The sequence below is a fragment of the Lynx rufus genome, unplaced genomic scaffold (genome assembly GCF_022079265.1).
Source record: "Lynx rufus isolate CCGP_SWC_20201006 ecotype Redwood Valley unplaced genomic scaffold, mLynRuf1.p SCAF_4, whole genome shotgun sequence".
In the NCBI taxonomy this organism is placed as follows: domain Eukaryota; kingdom Metazoa; phylum Chordata; class Mammalia; order Carnivora; family Felidae; genus Lynx; species Lynx rufus.
This window is the reverse complement of record NW_025814856.1, coordinates 91,872,396-91,889,311: the sequence shown is the minus strand read 5'-3', so window position 1 is coordinate 91,889,311 and position 16,916 is coordinate 91,872,396. Positions and strand designations below refer to the sequence as shown.

The 16,916-nt window shown below is 40.5% G+C and overlaps 1 protein-coding gene across 3 annotated transcripts in view; it reads right to left on the bottom strand.

Annotated features, from left to right (window-relative positions):
* Positions 1-9,653, bottom strand: part of CROT (carnitine O-octanoyltransferase) — a 48,622-nt gene extending 38,969 nt beyond the window's left edge. Inside the window, exons 1-5 of one of the 3 annotated variants that reach the window (XM_047096643.1) lie at positions 9,578-9,653; positions 8,869-8,920; positions 5,347-5,482; positions 1,997-2,121; positions 97-278 (exon numbers count right to left, since the gene is read on the bottom strand). In XM_047096643.1, the coding sequence (XP_046952599.1) occupies positions 97-278; positions 1,997-2,121; positions 5,347-5,461 (422 nt within the window). In that variant the 5' untranslated portion in view covers positions 5,462-5,482; positions 8,869-8,920; positions 9,578-9,653. Of the gene's footprint in view, positions 1-96; positions 279-1,996; positions 2,122-5,346; positions 5,483-8,868; positions 8,958-9,577 lie in introns of those variants that run through there. The other 2 variants (XM_047096642.1, XM_047096644.1) reach the window with 2 other exon arrangements.
* Positions 9,654-16,916: the final 7,263 nt, after the last annotated feature.

The following is a 16,916-nucleotide window of genomic DNA, read 5'->3' as shown; positions in this document are numbered from 1 at the left end:
TATAGTATCCTTGAATAACTAAAATACAGCTTCTCAACATTTTGCCACCTAAAACTGTAGGTAAACCTGTTACTAAATTCACATAACTGTCCTTACTTTCTTAATAGCTGCCAGTAGTTCAAGTTATGCCAAAGACTTATACTTCCTCTTTCCAACTGAGTGCCTTCCTTTGGAGGCCAGTAGTGTTCAATATAAGGTGCAGGACCAGCAAAATTGACATTCAGTTGTGACGGTAAACGAGCATCCAGATAGGCAACATTCAGCCACCATTCTTCCAGCTAAAAGAAATTAAGAACTTCAGCCTAATGCAATTGGGTATACTTGAATGTATAATTGCTGCCAAAAAAAACCCAAAAAAACAAAAGCTGTATTTGTTCTTTTCTCTTTACTCTTTAACACTTAAAAACACATTTACTTACCCACATCAAACTGTACACAGACAATGGACTTTAAGTCAATTTTACCTCAGTAAGCTCTTTTTAAAAAAATGATAAATTAAAAAATAAAAACACACTTTCTTGTTTTAAATTATCACAGATATTGAAAAATGGTATTATGATCATTTCTTTCTTCTGAAACTATAGGATCTTAATTATAATTACATTACCAAAAACAGGCAACAAGAAAGCACTGAAAAGGCACCTTCAGATAGATCATACTGAAGTCAGAACACCAAAGTCCTTAGGTGAGTTTTCCCAGAGTACTTTGGGTATAATAAATATTTAACAAATCCTCAATTATAACAACTAGTAAGACATTTGCAATTTTCCTTTTCCAAGCAAAAACTGTAGTGCTCAATCAGAAATATGAAACCTTTTCAGTACACATAAAACTAATTTAGAATTTTCAGTGCTTTCTGTGTCCTTCTTTTATAATATGCAACTAAATTTCAGGCAGATATGCAGATCTCATCAAATTATCTGGAGTTATTTTTAAGAAATGGATGTTATAAACTATAATCATTCAGAAAAGGAAGTAAACAAAAGGATACAGACTTATCTTACCCTGATTCAATTAAAATTGCTCAAGTCTCAAGACTGCGAAGAAAGAAATCTCAAAGTATAAAATTCTATTACTCCTTCATAGTTATCAATGACTAATGGAAAGATCAACTTGCTTTTTATTTCTAAAGCTTAAATACAGTTACAAACATTATTTCTAGATTAAGGCAATTTTTTTTTAATGTTTATGAGAGAGAGAGCACGAGTCATTGAGGGGCAGAAAGAGAGAGAGCCACAGAATTTGAAGCAGGCTCCAGGTTCTCAGCTGTCAGCACAAAGCCCAATACAGGGCTCAAATCCACAAACTGCGAGATCACGACCTGAGCCAAAGCCAGAAGCTTAACCGACTGAACCACCCAGGCACCCTGGCAATTTTTTTAAATTACGAAAACCTAACCTCTGGTTCACACTACAGAAGTAGAGTAGTTAAGCTGAAGAAGCCCAAGATTCCTTAAAGAAAATTATGCACTGCCTCAGTAATGACTGTATCAACATCTCCCCCTCAATCTATCTAATTCCAACATATAATACTCAAAACCATTCTCCACTCCAACTTTGTAATGGCCCTTTCTCTCCCATACAGTGTTTAAGTATTTGTATGCCACCTATGTGGCATGTCTATTTTTTTCAGGCTAGGATTACCTGAACAAAATGTTTCTCTCAAAGCAGGGTCTGCAGATCACCTCCACCAGGACCACATGGAAAGTTAAAATAAGGACTTCTGGGACATTCCAGAGATACTGAATCAGAATCACTGGTCCCAGGAAGTCTGCATTTTAACAAGTTCTCTATGTGGTAAAAGAAAAGTTCACACACAACACTTAAAACTCCCTAGAGTTAAACAATTCCCTCATTCTTCTGGATGATTACAACAACAATGACTGCAAGGATATTTACACTAATAATTTTAAATTGAAAGCTATTTAAATAAAACATTTTTATTTTTCATTCAAGCATCATCAATTTTCTAATTATAAGTACAATAACACAAATACCCAATTTCTTTTTCCTTTTGCCCTTTCAAGTAATTTCTGGTGCAATTTTCTTCCAATACCATCTTGAAATTTTTGGACAATTTCTTCAGTTTTTTTATATTCTTCTCTATTTGCAAATGGCTTTACTATAAAGATAAAATATGCATTAAAATACTTAGACATCAAGTACCATAAACTCACATTATTACATAAATCTTGAGACTTAATTATGTAAAACAATTATAAATACATTAATTATCACAGCAGTCCAATAAATTATGCCAGAGTTTACAACATAAAAATAGCTGAAAAGCAACAATGCAAAACGAGGTGAAAAATAAAAGAGTGGATACTTGGGTATTCTGATAACCTTTTTCTGAAAAATTATTTTAAAATTATTCTGGATGATGAGAATTAAAAAGATAAAGATAGAACTATCATCTAGCTATTAGTCCAACAGAAAAGTTAATCCTGTTTAGCCATGAATAAGAGAAATTAAAATTTCTTTCCACTAATGTTCAAGCAGAGCCTTGAACATCATGTATGTAAGTGCAATATGTACGTAAATTTAAGTGTAAACCCTGCCTCCAGCCCAGAGCCAGAGCCAAAAACAGTTTCCTTCCAAACTGTTCCAAACTGTGTGTACACACACACACAAACCAAAAACAAATACAGGATTTTAGTCCATGAAAATGAAAACCAATTGTTCTGAAAATGTGCTACCGAGAAAAGCAAATTAGCAATCAAAGGACATTAATATCTTCCTTTTTTATGATTCTGTCTCTTCCAAGTACTATCTTAAAGTCAATTTAAACAGCTGTATTTAGAAACAGTCCAAGTGAAATGTATAATCAAAAACAGTGAATAATCATTAAAATTTTTACAAAAGAAACTTGAATTCCCAGATAAAAGTACCTGAGGAAAAAGAGAAAAGAAATTTAAAGATCAAGGGCTTTCAGTTCAAGAAAGTGAACCAAATGCATATATTTATCTCCAAACCTCCTAGAATTCAGTAAAATCACAGTAATTAAAAAGGCAAAAACCTATAAGGACCAAGAATATGGAAGGAGAGGACAGCAGACCAGTTAAGCTAACATTTTACAAATTAGAAAACACATGAGAAAATGGGGACTTTGTAGAATGGAGAAAGCCTGTCTAAAGCCTAGACAGCGGAAGGGAGGAAGATACAAGGTCCAAGTCAATTCCTGCAGTAGAATCCCAGAAAAGTTCCAGAATTCTAGGCAAATGGACTTTAAAAGGGGGGGCAAAAAGTGGCTGAAAACAGGTCTCCTGTAGATCTTTCTCCACTCTAGAAAGCCAGGCAACTTCCTACCAACGCCAGCAGAAATCTAGAGGTTTATTCTTAGGAAAAATTGACAAGCAGAATACATGGCTTCTAAGTCATATTGAAAAAAAGAGATTATGATGAAAGGGTACACCCAGAACAATGACCCCTCCAGCCTCCTTCCCCTACTTAGTTCCCAAAACACTAGAAATCAGGCTCATGCCTTCGAAACAAAAGAGGACTCTTTGGGGAAACAGAGCAGTCCAAGAAAAATTATTACTTAGATCTGGGCATGGTCCCAATGGAACTGCTAGATCTCTGCAACAAGAGTCACTAGAAGGCCCACTGGTCACCAAATCCCTACCCACACATATAGAGCTTTCAATCGGCTTTTTAGGGTCTAACTCTAAAATATGAAGACTACAGATTTCCTGATATTTGAGGAAAGCCTTTCACATGACAGTCAAAGGCAGAATAAGCAAAAATAGGATTGGTGGTCCCAAACAATAAACAGACCCTTTCCCAGGAAGGGAAAGGCACTAATAATAAGGGAAATCATTTTTTAATTAAAAGCTTAGTCCAGAATGCCCCAGATCCAATTACTAAGAATTCCAGAAAGAGAGGGAAAACAAAGGAGAAAACTATTCAAGAAACAGTATTTTTCAAATTTCCTCGAACTGAGTAACTTGAATTTTTCAACTTAAAAGAACCTACTGTGTATTCAGAGAAATAAATGAGAAAAAAAAAAAATCTACACACTAAGGGACATGGAAACAATCAAAATGGTAGGGATAAAAAGGTTTCCAAACACATCTGTAAAGTAAAAAACAAGCCACATATGAAGGATCAAACGGAATGGCATTAAACCTCTCAAGAGAACAGACAGTACCTTCGAAACTCCTAAGAAAAATCATTTCCAACCCAGAATATTCTATATTCAGCCAAACAATCAGATATGAGGGTAGAATAAATTTTTAGGTCTCACATTCTTTTTTTCCCAGAAATTCTTTTCTCAAGTAGCTACTAAAGATATACTTCACAAATATAAGTGAAAAGAGGAAGAAAAAGAAAGACAGGAACCAGAGAATCCAATAAAGGAGGGAGAGGTGAAGCAAACTGCTAGGATAATGGGGAAAAGAAAGTCCCCAGAGAACAGCTATCAGCCAACTTAAGAAAAGTATGCTGATTGAAGGAAGAGGGCAGAGGGCCCTAGGAGGGATGTCTCCAAGAAATGAAACTCAGAGAATAGCTTATGTGTTTAATATATGTATAGGTACATACACATATATGTATTATATATAATGTACATAAGGGTTTTCAGTGTATTGAAGTGTTTGGGAGTGAATTAGTTAAGGATACAAAGTAAGCAAATGAAAAATGAGGCAAAATAAAACAAAAAACCAGCAAAAAGGTAACCAAAGCACAGTGTGATTAACTGCATAATCATAAACCCTAAATGATCAGGTAAAGTAACACAGGTACATACTGATTTAAATGAGGTAAAACCTGGAGTTCAATCAAGTGAATACTAATTTAATCATTTAATCCCAAATGGTGATTCTGTACAACTATATTGAGAGAATGAAAAGGAAAATGTGGATATGTTGGATTGCATATATGCTGAGCGTGAAGAGTGGAAAGGTAACAGGTGTTAAAGAGCTAAATCCACATCTTTTTACCAACAAATTTATAATATCTAAAACTAAAAAAAAAAAAAAAAAAATAGTAGTATAAAAATGTTACTTTAAATCTGGAGATAAAAGATATCTGGAGATAAACAATATCAAAAAACTGAGAAAATATTTGAAAATGCTTGCCTGAGGGAGTGGGATTTGGGGGTGGGAGTAGAGAATGAGGCAGAGGCCTGCTACTTTTTATTATAAACCTAAAAATACTATCTGGCTTTTCAAACTATGGAAAAAGTAACTTGAGAAATAAAGACAAAAAAGTTCTGCACATTTTAAGGATACATTACCATGAGTCTCAAGGAAAAAACAATTACACCCTCATCAACTTCTAGTTAATTTCATAGTTTCCTACATTACTAATAATATAATACATACGAAAAGATTATAAACATACATACCTGATTCAAGATATTTTTTTAATGATTCTTCAAGTGAAGGAACAGGCAGAGATGGAAGAGAATCCTGGTATTGAAATGTTCGTTCTTCAGTTGATTTAGCCAAATGATTTTCCATGATGCAATCACAACAGGAAAACTAAAGAAAAAAGCCCTCACAATTTCCATCTCATAAATACTTATATATGCTAGTTCCAATGCAATAAATCATTATCTAGAGACCACAGTATATCCAGAACTTTGTTCTAGTCCTTACAGAAGTCATAAACTTGTCAGAGTGAGAAAATCAATTAAAAAACAAAAAAAACAAAAACAAAAAAACATGTCGATTCCAAGAGCTGGAGCTCAGAGTCGGTACCTACTATTTGCCAAGTACTACGGTATCATAGAAGACCTTATCTAATCTTCCTATTATCTCTGCCTTTTGGCATTCACTGACATTTTACATACCAAGAAAACAAAACTCAAAAGACAATTTACCAACTCTAGTAAGGTCAAGATCTGTTTGATTCCAATCTTCCCCTTAAACAAAAGCTACTAGAGAGCGGGTAAGAGAACCCACAGGAACTCTAAATGGGTAGGGAGAATTCAGATGTGTAGCAAGTTATGCTGGGTGGAAGGTGAGCACTCCCAAGAGCTTAGTATGAAAAGCAGAAGATTCATCCAGTTGTGGACTTGTAGAATATTACAGAATTCATCAATCATACGACAAGCTGTTGTAACCGCATGCAGATGGTTTGAAGCCTACCCAGAATGACTTCAAGTATCCCCAGCAATCTTGAACAATTAATTTTCATCAGAGAAATGAAACTAACCCAAAATGTGAATGAAGTATACAAATGTTAAAAGGAAAACTAAGTTTCTCAAAGTCTTTAATAGCAACTGAGAAATCAAGGAACCTTAAAAACTATCTGTGCTTTCAAATCTTTTTAAATTAAAACTGATAGCAAACCAAATAAAATATTCCACTCATAGGTTAAAGAATAAAACATTATCGGGGCGCCCGGGTGGCGCAGTCGGTTATGCGTCCAACTTCAGCCAGGTCACGATCTCGCGGTCCGTGAGTTCGAGCCCCGCGTCAGGCTCTGGGCTGATGGCTCGGAGCCTGGAGCCTGTTTCCGATTCTGTGTCTCCCTCTCTCTCTGCCCCTCCCCCGTTCATGCTCTGTCTCTCTCTGTCCCAAAAATAAATAAAAAACGTTGAAAAAAAAAATTAAAAAAAAAAAAGAATAAAACATTATCAAAAGCAAGGGTGTGGCAGAGACTGTTATCAGCCAATATTAACTGTTTGCTTTTTTTTTTTTTTTTTCTTAACAGAATCCTGACTTTCAACTGGGTATAAAGCCACACAGCTTTATCTCCTACCCTGCCTTGGAGCTCAGTATGACTTTGTAATGTGTCACCTCCAGGTCATGCCCCTATAAAGGACTAACTACATGTGTTCTCCCTGTGCTTTCTCTCCTCACTAACAGGTATGACCAACGGAAGCAGCACCTTACAGACACCTCAACTGCTTACAGACACCTCAACTGCTTACAGACACCTCAACTGCTTACAGACACCATGTATTGAGGTTGTCAGAATCTTCCTATTACCCCTATCCTCCACCCTCTAGATATATGGGAAAACACTGTCATTCATGTCATCGAGCTTTGTTAGGATAAAACAGTTCAACCTACAGCACTAATAAAAAGATATAATCCAGAAGTAAGGTACAACAAAGACCTCCCATTTAATAGCTTCTTGCTATCTAATGACTTTGCACTTTATTTTGACCATCCACAACATTAGCTTTAGACTTAACAGAAATGTAGGGATGGGTCCATATGCCAACTCTACCACTTTCTAGTCATGAGCCTCTGGGCAACTGACTTGAACCAAATTCCCATATCTGTAGAGAGGATAATCATACAATCAGAAAGAGTTGTTGTTAGGATTGTTTTATTTATTTTTATTATCATTCTTAAATAGGCTCCATACCCAATTGGGGCTTGAACTTGCAACTCTAGGATCAAGAGTCAGATGCTCTACAGAGCCAGCCAGGTGCCTCCAGGATTTTTAAATGACTGCAAAAACACGTCACAGGGGCGCCTAGGTGGCTCAGTCGGTTAAGAGTCCGATTCTTGATTTCGGCTCAGATCATGGTCTCACAATTCGTGGGTTCAAGCCCCGTGTTGGGCTCTGCATAGACACCAAGAAATCTGCTTAGGATATTCTCTCTTTCTCTCTCTCTTCCCCTCCCTTGCTGGCATGCAATCTCTAAATAAACTTAAAATAAAAAACAAAAAAACACACATCATAAAAATAAAGCAATCTGGGGCACCTGAGTGGCTCAGTCGGTTAAGCGTCCGACTTTAGCTCAGGGCATGATCTGCCTGTTCGTGAGTTCGAGCCCCGTGTCGGGGTCTGTGCTGACAGCTCAGAGCCTGGAGTCTTCTTCAGATTCTGTGTCTCTTGTCTCTCTGCCCCTCTCCTGCTTATGTGCTCTCTCTCTCTCTCTCTCTCTCTCAAAGAATAAATAAACATTTAAAAAAGTGTTTAAAAAAATAAAACAAATTAAAAAAGTAAAAATAAAGCAATCTAGTTGAGACAACCATGTTATGCTAGGCAGAATTTCTAGGAATGGCTCCCATGATTTCACCCCTACACTCTCCAGAACCTGTGAATATAATGAGATCATCACTTCCATGACTGTGATCACGTTGTCTTACACAGCACAGGTGACCTTAGATTATCCAGGTGGGTCTAATCATTTGAGCCCTCAAGAGCAGAAAGCTTACTCCAGCAGTTGGCTGTAGATGAGTCAGGGGGATTAAAAGCATGAAAAGGATTGAAGGTGCTGTCTGGCAATGAACATACAGGTGGTCTTATGGAACTGACAAAGCCCCCAGCTGGAGCCTAGGAAGGAAATCAGGCCCTCGGCCCTACGACACCTGCAAGAAAATAAATTCTGCACCTTCACTTAGCCTAGAGGTGGATTCTTCCTCAGGGCCTCCAGACCAGAGCCCAGGACTACAGAAACCTTTATTTCAGCTTTGTGAGGTGCTAAGCAGAGTACCCAGCTGAAACTACCCGGACTTCAGACCTACAGAAGCTGTGAGATAACCACTTTGTGATTTTGTGTGGTTTGTTTTGTTTTGTTTTTTTAACTAAGTTTATGGTAAATTGTTAGGGCAGCAATAAGAATCTAATACACATACGTAGAAAAGATAAGCTATTCTCTGTATACCTACCTCCCTTAGTACTTAATGGACACTAGAAAAATGATACCAAGACTACCAATCCCATACCTATATGGTCTTAACTCACCAAAACGTACACAGTGAAAATATGAATTAGGAAATTTTTTCAGCAAGGACTGTTTTGAATGTTCAACTACAAAGATGAAGTCTAAAAGAACCTACATACGCATTAAGAAAAATCATGACACTGGATTTAATTACAGGATGGCTTCCTGGGGCAATAAAATGTAAACACAGATTGCAAAAGAGAATCGGGAACAGCAAGTAAAAAAATAGTCACATACCGGTACACCAAGATGAACTGTTTAGGACTTCCAGGAGGCCACTGCAACCATCCTGTTTGAGAACGCAGGGGTTTGAACTAGGCTGGTGACTGTGGGAAGCAAGAAACTAGCGTGACAACCGCCGGGGGCGGGGGGTGGGGGGACATGGAAATTTTTACCAAAAACTGGCTTAAGAAACGGAAGACAAGAAATCTGCAGACTATGAAGCCCTAAGACTTAAAACTGTTGGGAATCAGAGCACGCACTCAAAAGAGTCCATCTACCAGACAGCTGGCGAACAATTGTTACGGGATTCACCAGGGTTTGGACAACCACACTCAAGAGACAAAGTGCTCCCGGTGCCCGGTATCTGGGGCCCCCGCCCAGACGCAGAGCGACAAGCTTAAAGCTTGGCTGTAGATACAGAAGTGCAGAGCGAGGAGAGCTCAGACTTCTCCTACCACACCAAAAGTTGCTCCGCACACTCAAGAAGCCACCAAGTGAGAGAAATCCAAATAAGCAGCGCTACGGCACCGCCCGGCGGTCCAACCTCGGGGGTACGTCTACGACCGCGACAGACGAGCTGACTACACGACACTCCCGCCGAGTCCGGGCACTTCCGCCGTTCTACGCTATGGAACTCTGTTCTACGCAACTTAACTTTTCCCCACCATCTCCACGGGCTGGGGGAGAGAGCGAGCGCTGCCCCATCGGGCCTACTGGTCCTCACCGCTTGCCCTTCACCTCCTCGGCCACGACCCACAGCCGCGCTGGCCCACTCCCCCGCGGCCCCCGAGGAGCAGGAATTAAACGGAAAGCCGCGAGGGTCCCGCCCCGCAGGCACCGGCGAACGAAGATTGGATGGAAAGCCGCGAGGGTCCCGCCCCGTACTTGAAGCCTGGGACGAGCCGGGCCTGCGCTCTGATAGGACCCAGCCCAATCTCACTCGGGCGTCCTCTGCCGGAGACTGGGTTCCAGGCTGCGGGGCTGGGAGGGGCTTCCCCGACGCCAGAGAAACGGCCCCAGCCCTGCTGGACAGCGGTTGACTGCTTTCAGCAGGTGGAGCCCAGCGCCCGGGCCAGGGATACAGCGGGAGACTCCGGGCAGGCAGCCCTCCGCCTACGCAGGTACACAACCCTGGGACGGGCGTAGTAACTGATGCCTCAGACTCATCTTGGTCCAGTTTGTGCAAGACTCGGCGCCCTGTTTACCTGCCTCTTCTATCCCCAGCTCTGTCTTGCCAGCCGCTCCTTCCCCTTACCAGTGCGACTCTTTTTGCAACCCTCAAGCCATAATTTATACCATTGCTTTTTAAAGGAATCTTGTTCACCCTGTGTCTTGGCAAGAGAGTAGTGACCACACAGATATCTATCTGCTTAATCTCTTTTTCTATCCACTGAGACTGAAGTTTGCCCGGCGAAGATAATGCTTCAAGCACTCTGCAGCATCCCTGGCTTCCCCTACCCGTCTACAATTCATGATGCCCAAGGTCGGTGAAGCCCCAAGGGATGCTTACCCTGCAAGCTTGGGGTTGATCTGATGTTTTTTTTAACTATTGCGCCAAAAAATAGAGTTTTCAACCAAAATGGAGCTAGATGAGTTCAAGAAGATCACGATGTGATTAACTTCGTTAAACAGGCCAGTCTATTTTACATTTACCTCCTGAAACAAAATATACTGTTCGAATTTTCATTTTAAATACACTGTTTCATTTGTGTGGAAGCAAAGACCGATCTTTTACCCTGGCTCTGAACTAAATATCCAATATAAAGAACTGGGTTTCTAATTAACATATCAATGCAGGTCTCAATCCTTTATCTGTCTTTCCTAACTCCCTGGTAGTTAAATCTGAAGTGAATGGAACTGAAGCTATGTATAACTGAATATTCACTTGGTTTGAATATTCCTAAATTTCCTACAGAACTGTTAATGTGTGTGATTATGGTGCAGCTCCAGCCCTTGCTGAAGGTGTCGCAAAATATATGACAGACACACCTTTCTAATAAAAGTTCTGAATTCTGAACTATATCAGGTCAAACAGGTTTCGAATAGGAGTTGTAAATTTGTAGCAGTTGTTTCTGAAGGTGTCATAAAGAATATTTCTCACAGTATGTAAATGTTGTGTTCTGGATAATGTTACAATTGGCTTATAAGATAGTATTCTTACACAGAATTATAAAGTAATAAAAAGCTGCTCAAAAGCCTTCATCGTACTTTTTTCTTCTTCCTGACGAGTGTTGGCACCTCTTGAAAAATTTATGCTTATTTAATGCCTTTTGATGGCATAGAAGTTAGGGTCTCTTCACTATCTTTCTCCTACTCTTGTGACTTATGGGGAAACAAGTTATTTCTGTAAAGATTCCTGGATTCTTGAAAGGTGGAAAAAGATGGACTGAATGAAAATGACAGGAATGGAGACTTGAGTGTGCAGGGAAAAAATGTAAGCTTAAAATATACTGAGGAGCCACTTGGGTGGCTCAGTCAGTTAAGCACCCAACTAAGGTCATGATTGTATGGTTCCTGACATGGAGCCCCACATGGGTGCCCTGCGCTGTCAGCATGGAGCCTGCTTGGGATTCTCTATCTCCGTCTGTGCCATGCACACATGCTCTCTTTTTCAAAAATAAATAAATGTTGGGGTGCCTGGGTGGCTCAGTCGGTTAAGCATCCAACTTCAGCTCAGGTCATGATCTTGCAGTTTGTGGGTTCAAGCCCTACATCGGGCTCTATGCTGACATCTTAGAGCCTGGAGCCTTCTTCGGATTCAGTGTCTCCCTCTCTCTCTGCTCCTTCCCTGCTTGCGCTCTGACTCTCTCTCAAAAATAAATAAACCTTAAGAAAAAGTTTTAAAAATAAAAAAATAAACCTTTTTAAAAAGATTTTAAAATATACTGATAAGCATATGTACTAATAATCCTTAATAGCATATAAGTGATTTTTCTTCAAAATGCATAATAAATACTTTAATGGCAGACTCCAGATTATCTTCTGTTCAAGTTAAATTCTAACTGGTTTGCATCTCTTAGAGTGATATGGAAGATACTGGCTAGCGAGGAAGATGTTTCAGGCACATGAAGTACATTGATAACAGTAAGTTTTACCAAGATTAAGAACTGATTGTGAATCAAAATATTTTGCTGCAGAAAAACTTGTAAGTACTATAAGTGGTGATAATAAGTTTTTTTAAGTTGCCATAAAAGATCTTTCATTTTTAGTCCTGCATAGGTCTTTCTCACTATGCCACAAATAGAAAAAGCCCTTAGACACGAGTCCAGTAAGTACAACTAGCTTACTGCTAAGACTTGTAACTATAATGTGATGGGGAAACTGAAGGGAATCCGATTTATTTTATTTTTTTAATTTTTTTAATGTTTATTTATTTTTGAGAGAGAGAGACAGAGTACAAGCCAGGGAGAGGCAGAGAGAGAGGGAGACATGGAATCTGAAGCAGGCTCCGGGCTCTGAGCCATCAGCACAGAGACTGACGTGGGGCTTGAACTCATGAACCATAAGATCATGACCTGAGCCAAAGTCTGAGGATCAACCGACTGAGCCACCCAGGTACCCCAAAGGGGATCCATTTTAGAAAAGGTCCATCTGTGCTGTTTGTCTGCTAGGCCCATTTGCTCATGTTTTATATTTCATCTTTTATCTGAGTAAACCAAAGAAGCTATTATGTTTGCATTCCAAGGGGGAAACAAGAAAGTTAATCATTCTCTGAGTTTTGTCCTAGGCCCCCATATACCTGATAGCATCTTAAGAACAAATCTCAGCAGACACTGGTGCCAATAGCCCCTTCCTTCGGTGATTTGTGGAATAACACCTATTGTTCACCTGACACTCACCTTTGATTGGACCCTACCCTGGATTCGTGAAGGAACCCATGCCCTGGACCCCTTTCCAACATAAAGCCCTAATCCCAAGCAGTGGAGAAACTCACTTCTTTTCTGAGCCTCCCAGACACTCCATCTGGGGTATTCTATCTGTTCTGTGCTATCACTTAGGTTATTCATTAAACTCTGCTCTCACTTCTTCCCGGCTCATATTTGATTTCTATCCTGTACAAAGCCAAGGACCCTCCAGTCCTATAAGACCCCCTTTGGGTCCTCAGACATAGCCTGCTTACTATGTCACTACCTGTCACTAAGAAGTAATGAAATAACATATAAATAGCTCTAATCTATAGGATAGATCTTGACTTTCATCCCAGTGTGTAAAATGAACATATGGAAGACATAGTGTTCTTATTTTTAATGGGGAGGCAGTAAAAAGGTGGTCATTTTGGGAAGCAGCCAAAAACAAAGTATGCTGGATGCAAAGAGGCCAAGAAGGTCTAGAAACCTACTTCTGCACCTGCGAGACATGTGTTCTCAATTGCACAAGGATTCATCATGCAAACCCCACGTAGGCAGGCTTTGGCATTTTCTGGGAAATAAAATGATGCTCTCCAAGCTCCATGCTCCTACTTTATAGTTCTGAGAAACTCCCAATAAGATTTACCAGGTGTCCCAAAGCAGGGCCCATCATGCCCATGTCTCCAGCTGGGCAGAAGCCCCAAGAGAAACTGGAGTCATCCTGGCTTGAGCAGGATTTACAATCAACCACACGAAACTTGTAGGAGTCCTTAGAACACAAAATGGGTTTCATCATCTCTTGGAGCTGCCATCCACTCTTTCATAACACGCAAACTTCTGTGGAAAACCTTCCTTCCCGTTCTTGTTCCTTCACCTTCTTACCAGCAACCCAGGCTGACTGCGTACCTGTTTCCTCACAAATCCTTTCCACTGCCCACCTTTTGTGTAATCATTGTGAACCCTTCTCAGCTGCAATTGCACCCTGAATTCCCTCCATCACTAAAGATGCTTAACCTGAATAGTTAACATGACTAAGCAATTTGATACACTTGTCAACACCGGGCGCCCACTATTGTAGTTTTCTTGTTAGCATTCCAAATATCCTGGATTCTGCTTTGGTGTGCGTAAGATTCACTTCCTTTTTCGTGTGTTTCATACACATTCATATGTGATTAGCTACAGAGATAAAAGGCTATACAAGCAAGTGTTTATTTTTAATTTATTTATTTTTGAGAGAAAGAGAGAGAGGCAGAGCACAAACAGGGGAGGGGCAGAGAGAGAGGAGACAGAGAATTGGAAGCAGGCTCCAGGCTCTGAGTTGTCAGCACAGACCCCTTCGCTCGAACTCACAAACTGTGAGATCATGCCCTGAACCGAAGTCAGACGTTTAACCAACTGAGCCACCCAGGCACCCCTACAAGCAAGTATTGACTGAGCACTGCTCCTTACCTAACATTCTATTCAATATCAACAAATCAACAAGTCAAATCCATAAATTTATGAAAACCTCCCCTCAGAGAAATACAAATACACATATAGAAACAAAGTGTAAAAAATTTCTGAAGGTTCACAAATGCCCTGGAGCTTACTCATACATACCCTTTCAGCCTTGATCAAAGCATGGGCTACAATTTTCATCAGAACACCTGAAATGCTTGTATCAAATGCAGATTCCCAAAGGTTGCCCCAGACTTTAATTGAATTGGAGGGAGCAGTGGGACCCCAGAATCTGCGTCTCTAAGGAGACAGTCATTCCCTACCCTCCAAGTATGCGGAGTGCATAGCAAGTGAGAATCTCAGGACCTAGGTGTCTACACATCCCACATTAAGAATTCTAAGTAAGAATAGCAAAAATTAAAATGATAGAGAATACCCAGTGCCATGTCTGGAACTTAGGAATCTGAGCAGAAGGCTGTCAAGTAGAGAAAGGGAGAAGGAGGCTTGCAGACAAGGAAGGGGAAGAATTGGACAGAGGGAAACATGGGCACAGAAGTGTGAACTAATAACAGTCTGACTGGGAACTGGAAAGAACTAAATAAAGGAAGTTCAAAGTGCTCACACGAAGTCATGAGCAAGACTGTCGGAGTCACATGTAGAAGTCATGAGGCCAAAAATAGTGGTGCCAGGCTCAGGCTGGTGTGGTTTTGGAGAAGGGATGTTTAAAGTAGTCTTGGTGGGAGGACCTGGGTGGCTCTGTTGGTTAGGCAGCTGACTCTTGATCTTTTTTTTTTTAATGTTTTTTAATGTTTATTTATTTTTGAGACAGAGAGAGACAGAGCATGAGCAGGAAAGGGGCAGAGAGAAAGGGAGACATGGAATCCAAAGCAGGATCCAGGCTCCGAACTGTCAGCCCAGAGCCCCACACGGGGCTCAAACTCATGGACCGTGAGATCACCACCTGAGCCAAAGCCGGACGCTTAACCGACTGAGCCACCCAGGTGTCCCTGCTCAGGTCTTGAGCTTAAGGTCGTGAGTTCAAGCCCTGCACTGGGCTCAGCACTGGATGTAAAGCCTACTTAAAAAACATACATAAATAAAAATTAAAGTAGCCTTGGTGGTACATAAGGATGTTTCATATTGTGAGAGTAGAGGGGAATCCCATGAGCAAATATGGCAATAGTATTTATCTGAAGAGAAAATAGGAGCTAATGAGTACTTCAAGAAGCTATTCTGGAATCATAAGATGTCAAGAATAGAAAAGACCTTGTTACTTATCTCTTACAGCATCCTCATTTTTAAAAACTGCTTTAAAGTTTATTAAATATTTATGTATTCATTAGCATTTGAGGTAATACTTTTATGAAAATACAATAGGTTAATATAAAGTACATTTCATCACCGTATTTATTTTTTAATTTTTATCCGAGCCTCATTCCCTACCCCCAGCCCCCAATCTCCTCACTTTCTTATTGACACCTAATGATGTAATTTGCATCCAGGTCACACATGACAAAGCTGAGCTTGAAAGTAGCTCTATTTCCATACCACTCAAATTACACAGTGCCCAATGCTGAGAGGTAATAGGTCAATATTTATGCTACAAGCAGCCTTTATCCAGTAATTGGCTCAGGAGTGATAAGCACTGAGGATGGGCATTTGAGACAGCTGCAACAATAGCCTACGGCTGCCACTGCTCGGCTCACCGCTGCCCCTACGCAGGGGAGCCACAAAGCCCAGGAAGCTCCACTCCTTCGGGGGCAGGCATTGCTAGTGAGCGATGACCAGGGGGTACAAAAGCCAGCCCCTTTGCCTCAGGTGGAGCTAATTTGGGGGCAGCTCCTGTTCCAGAGCCCCCCAGAATAGACTGAGGCCAACTCCAGCCAGGACAATTGCTCTGCCCCATTCAGCCTCACCCGCTGCCTTCCTGGGTCACCATCATGCATGGTCTTGGATCCAGATGGCAGAGAGGTGGAATGCAAGAAGGAAGAGGCGGACTGCAAGAAGTTTGGGAACACCAGAATTGCTGGAGGTAGAGAGAGACTTTTTCTACTGGAGCAGAAGTGTTTTCAGGAAACATAAGATCAATGGGTGGGATTAGGTTTGTCGTAAATGAAACCTGGGCTTTGGACATGATATTCAACCATTAGAAATGTTCGCGATCCTAGATAAATGTCCACAAACCTGTAAACAAGTGAAAGTTTGCGTCCTGCTGTTACCCTAATAATTTGGCACATTTATTTTTTCTCCTTGGTTCATCCATCCGTCTATTCCACCATGTTATTGTCAGTCACAGTAGTAAGTGCAGGAAATAAAGTGGAGCCTAAGACTGACATGTCCTCTAGCCCATGGAGTTTACTGTTTAGATGGGGAGACAGCCAACAAGCAAAGGAAATACACACGTAAATATCAAATAAGCATTAAAAATTTTTATTAAGATAGTAAGTGAAATAAAATATCTAATTTATATACTTGGTAAAAGAAGACCTCGTGGACAGATAACATTAAGCTGAGACCTGAAGGATGACTATGTTCCTGGGGGTGCCTTGGTAACTAGGCTCTTACCAGGTGAAGATGGTTGAAAGAGTCCTCTATGTAGAAGGCAATCATGTGCGAAGACTTTGAGGGATCCCAAATGAGATCCATGTGGCTGAGGTCCAAGAAGCAGAGGAGGCGTGTCAAGAGAAGAGGTAGGACAGGAGCAAGCTCACACAGGAATGCTCACCGTCCAAATCAGCATGAGGCTTCTAAACTTCCACTGCCGCTTTAAATGGCCGT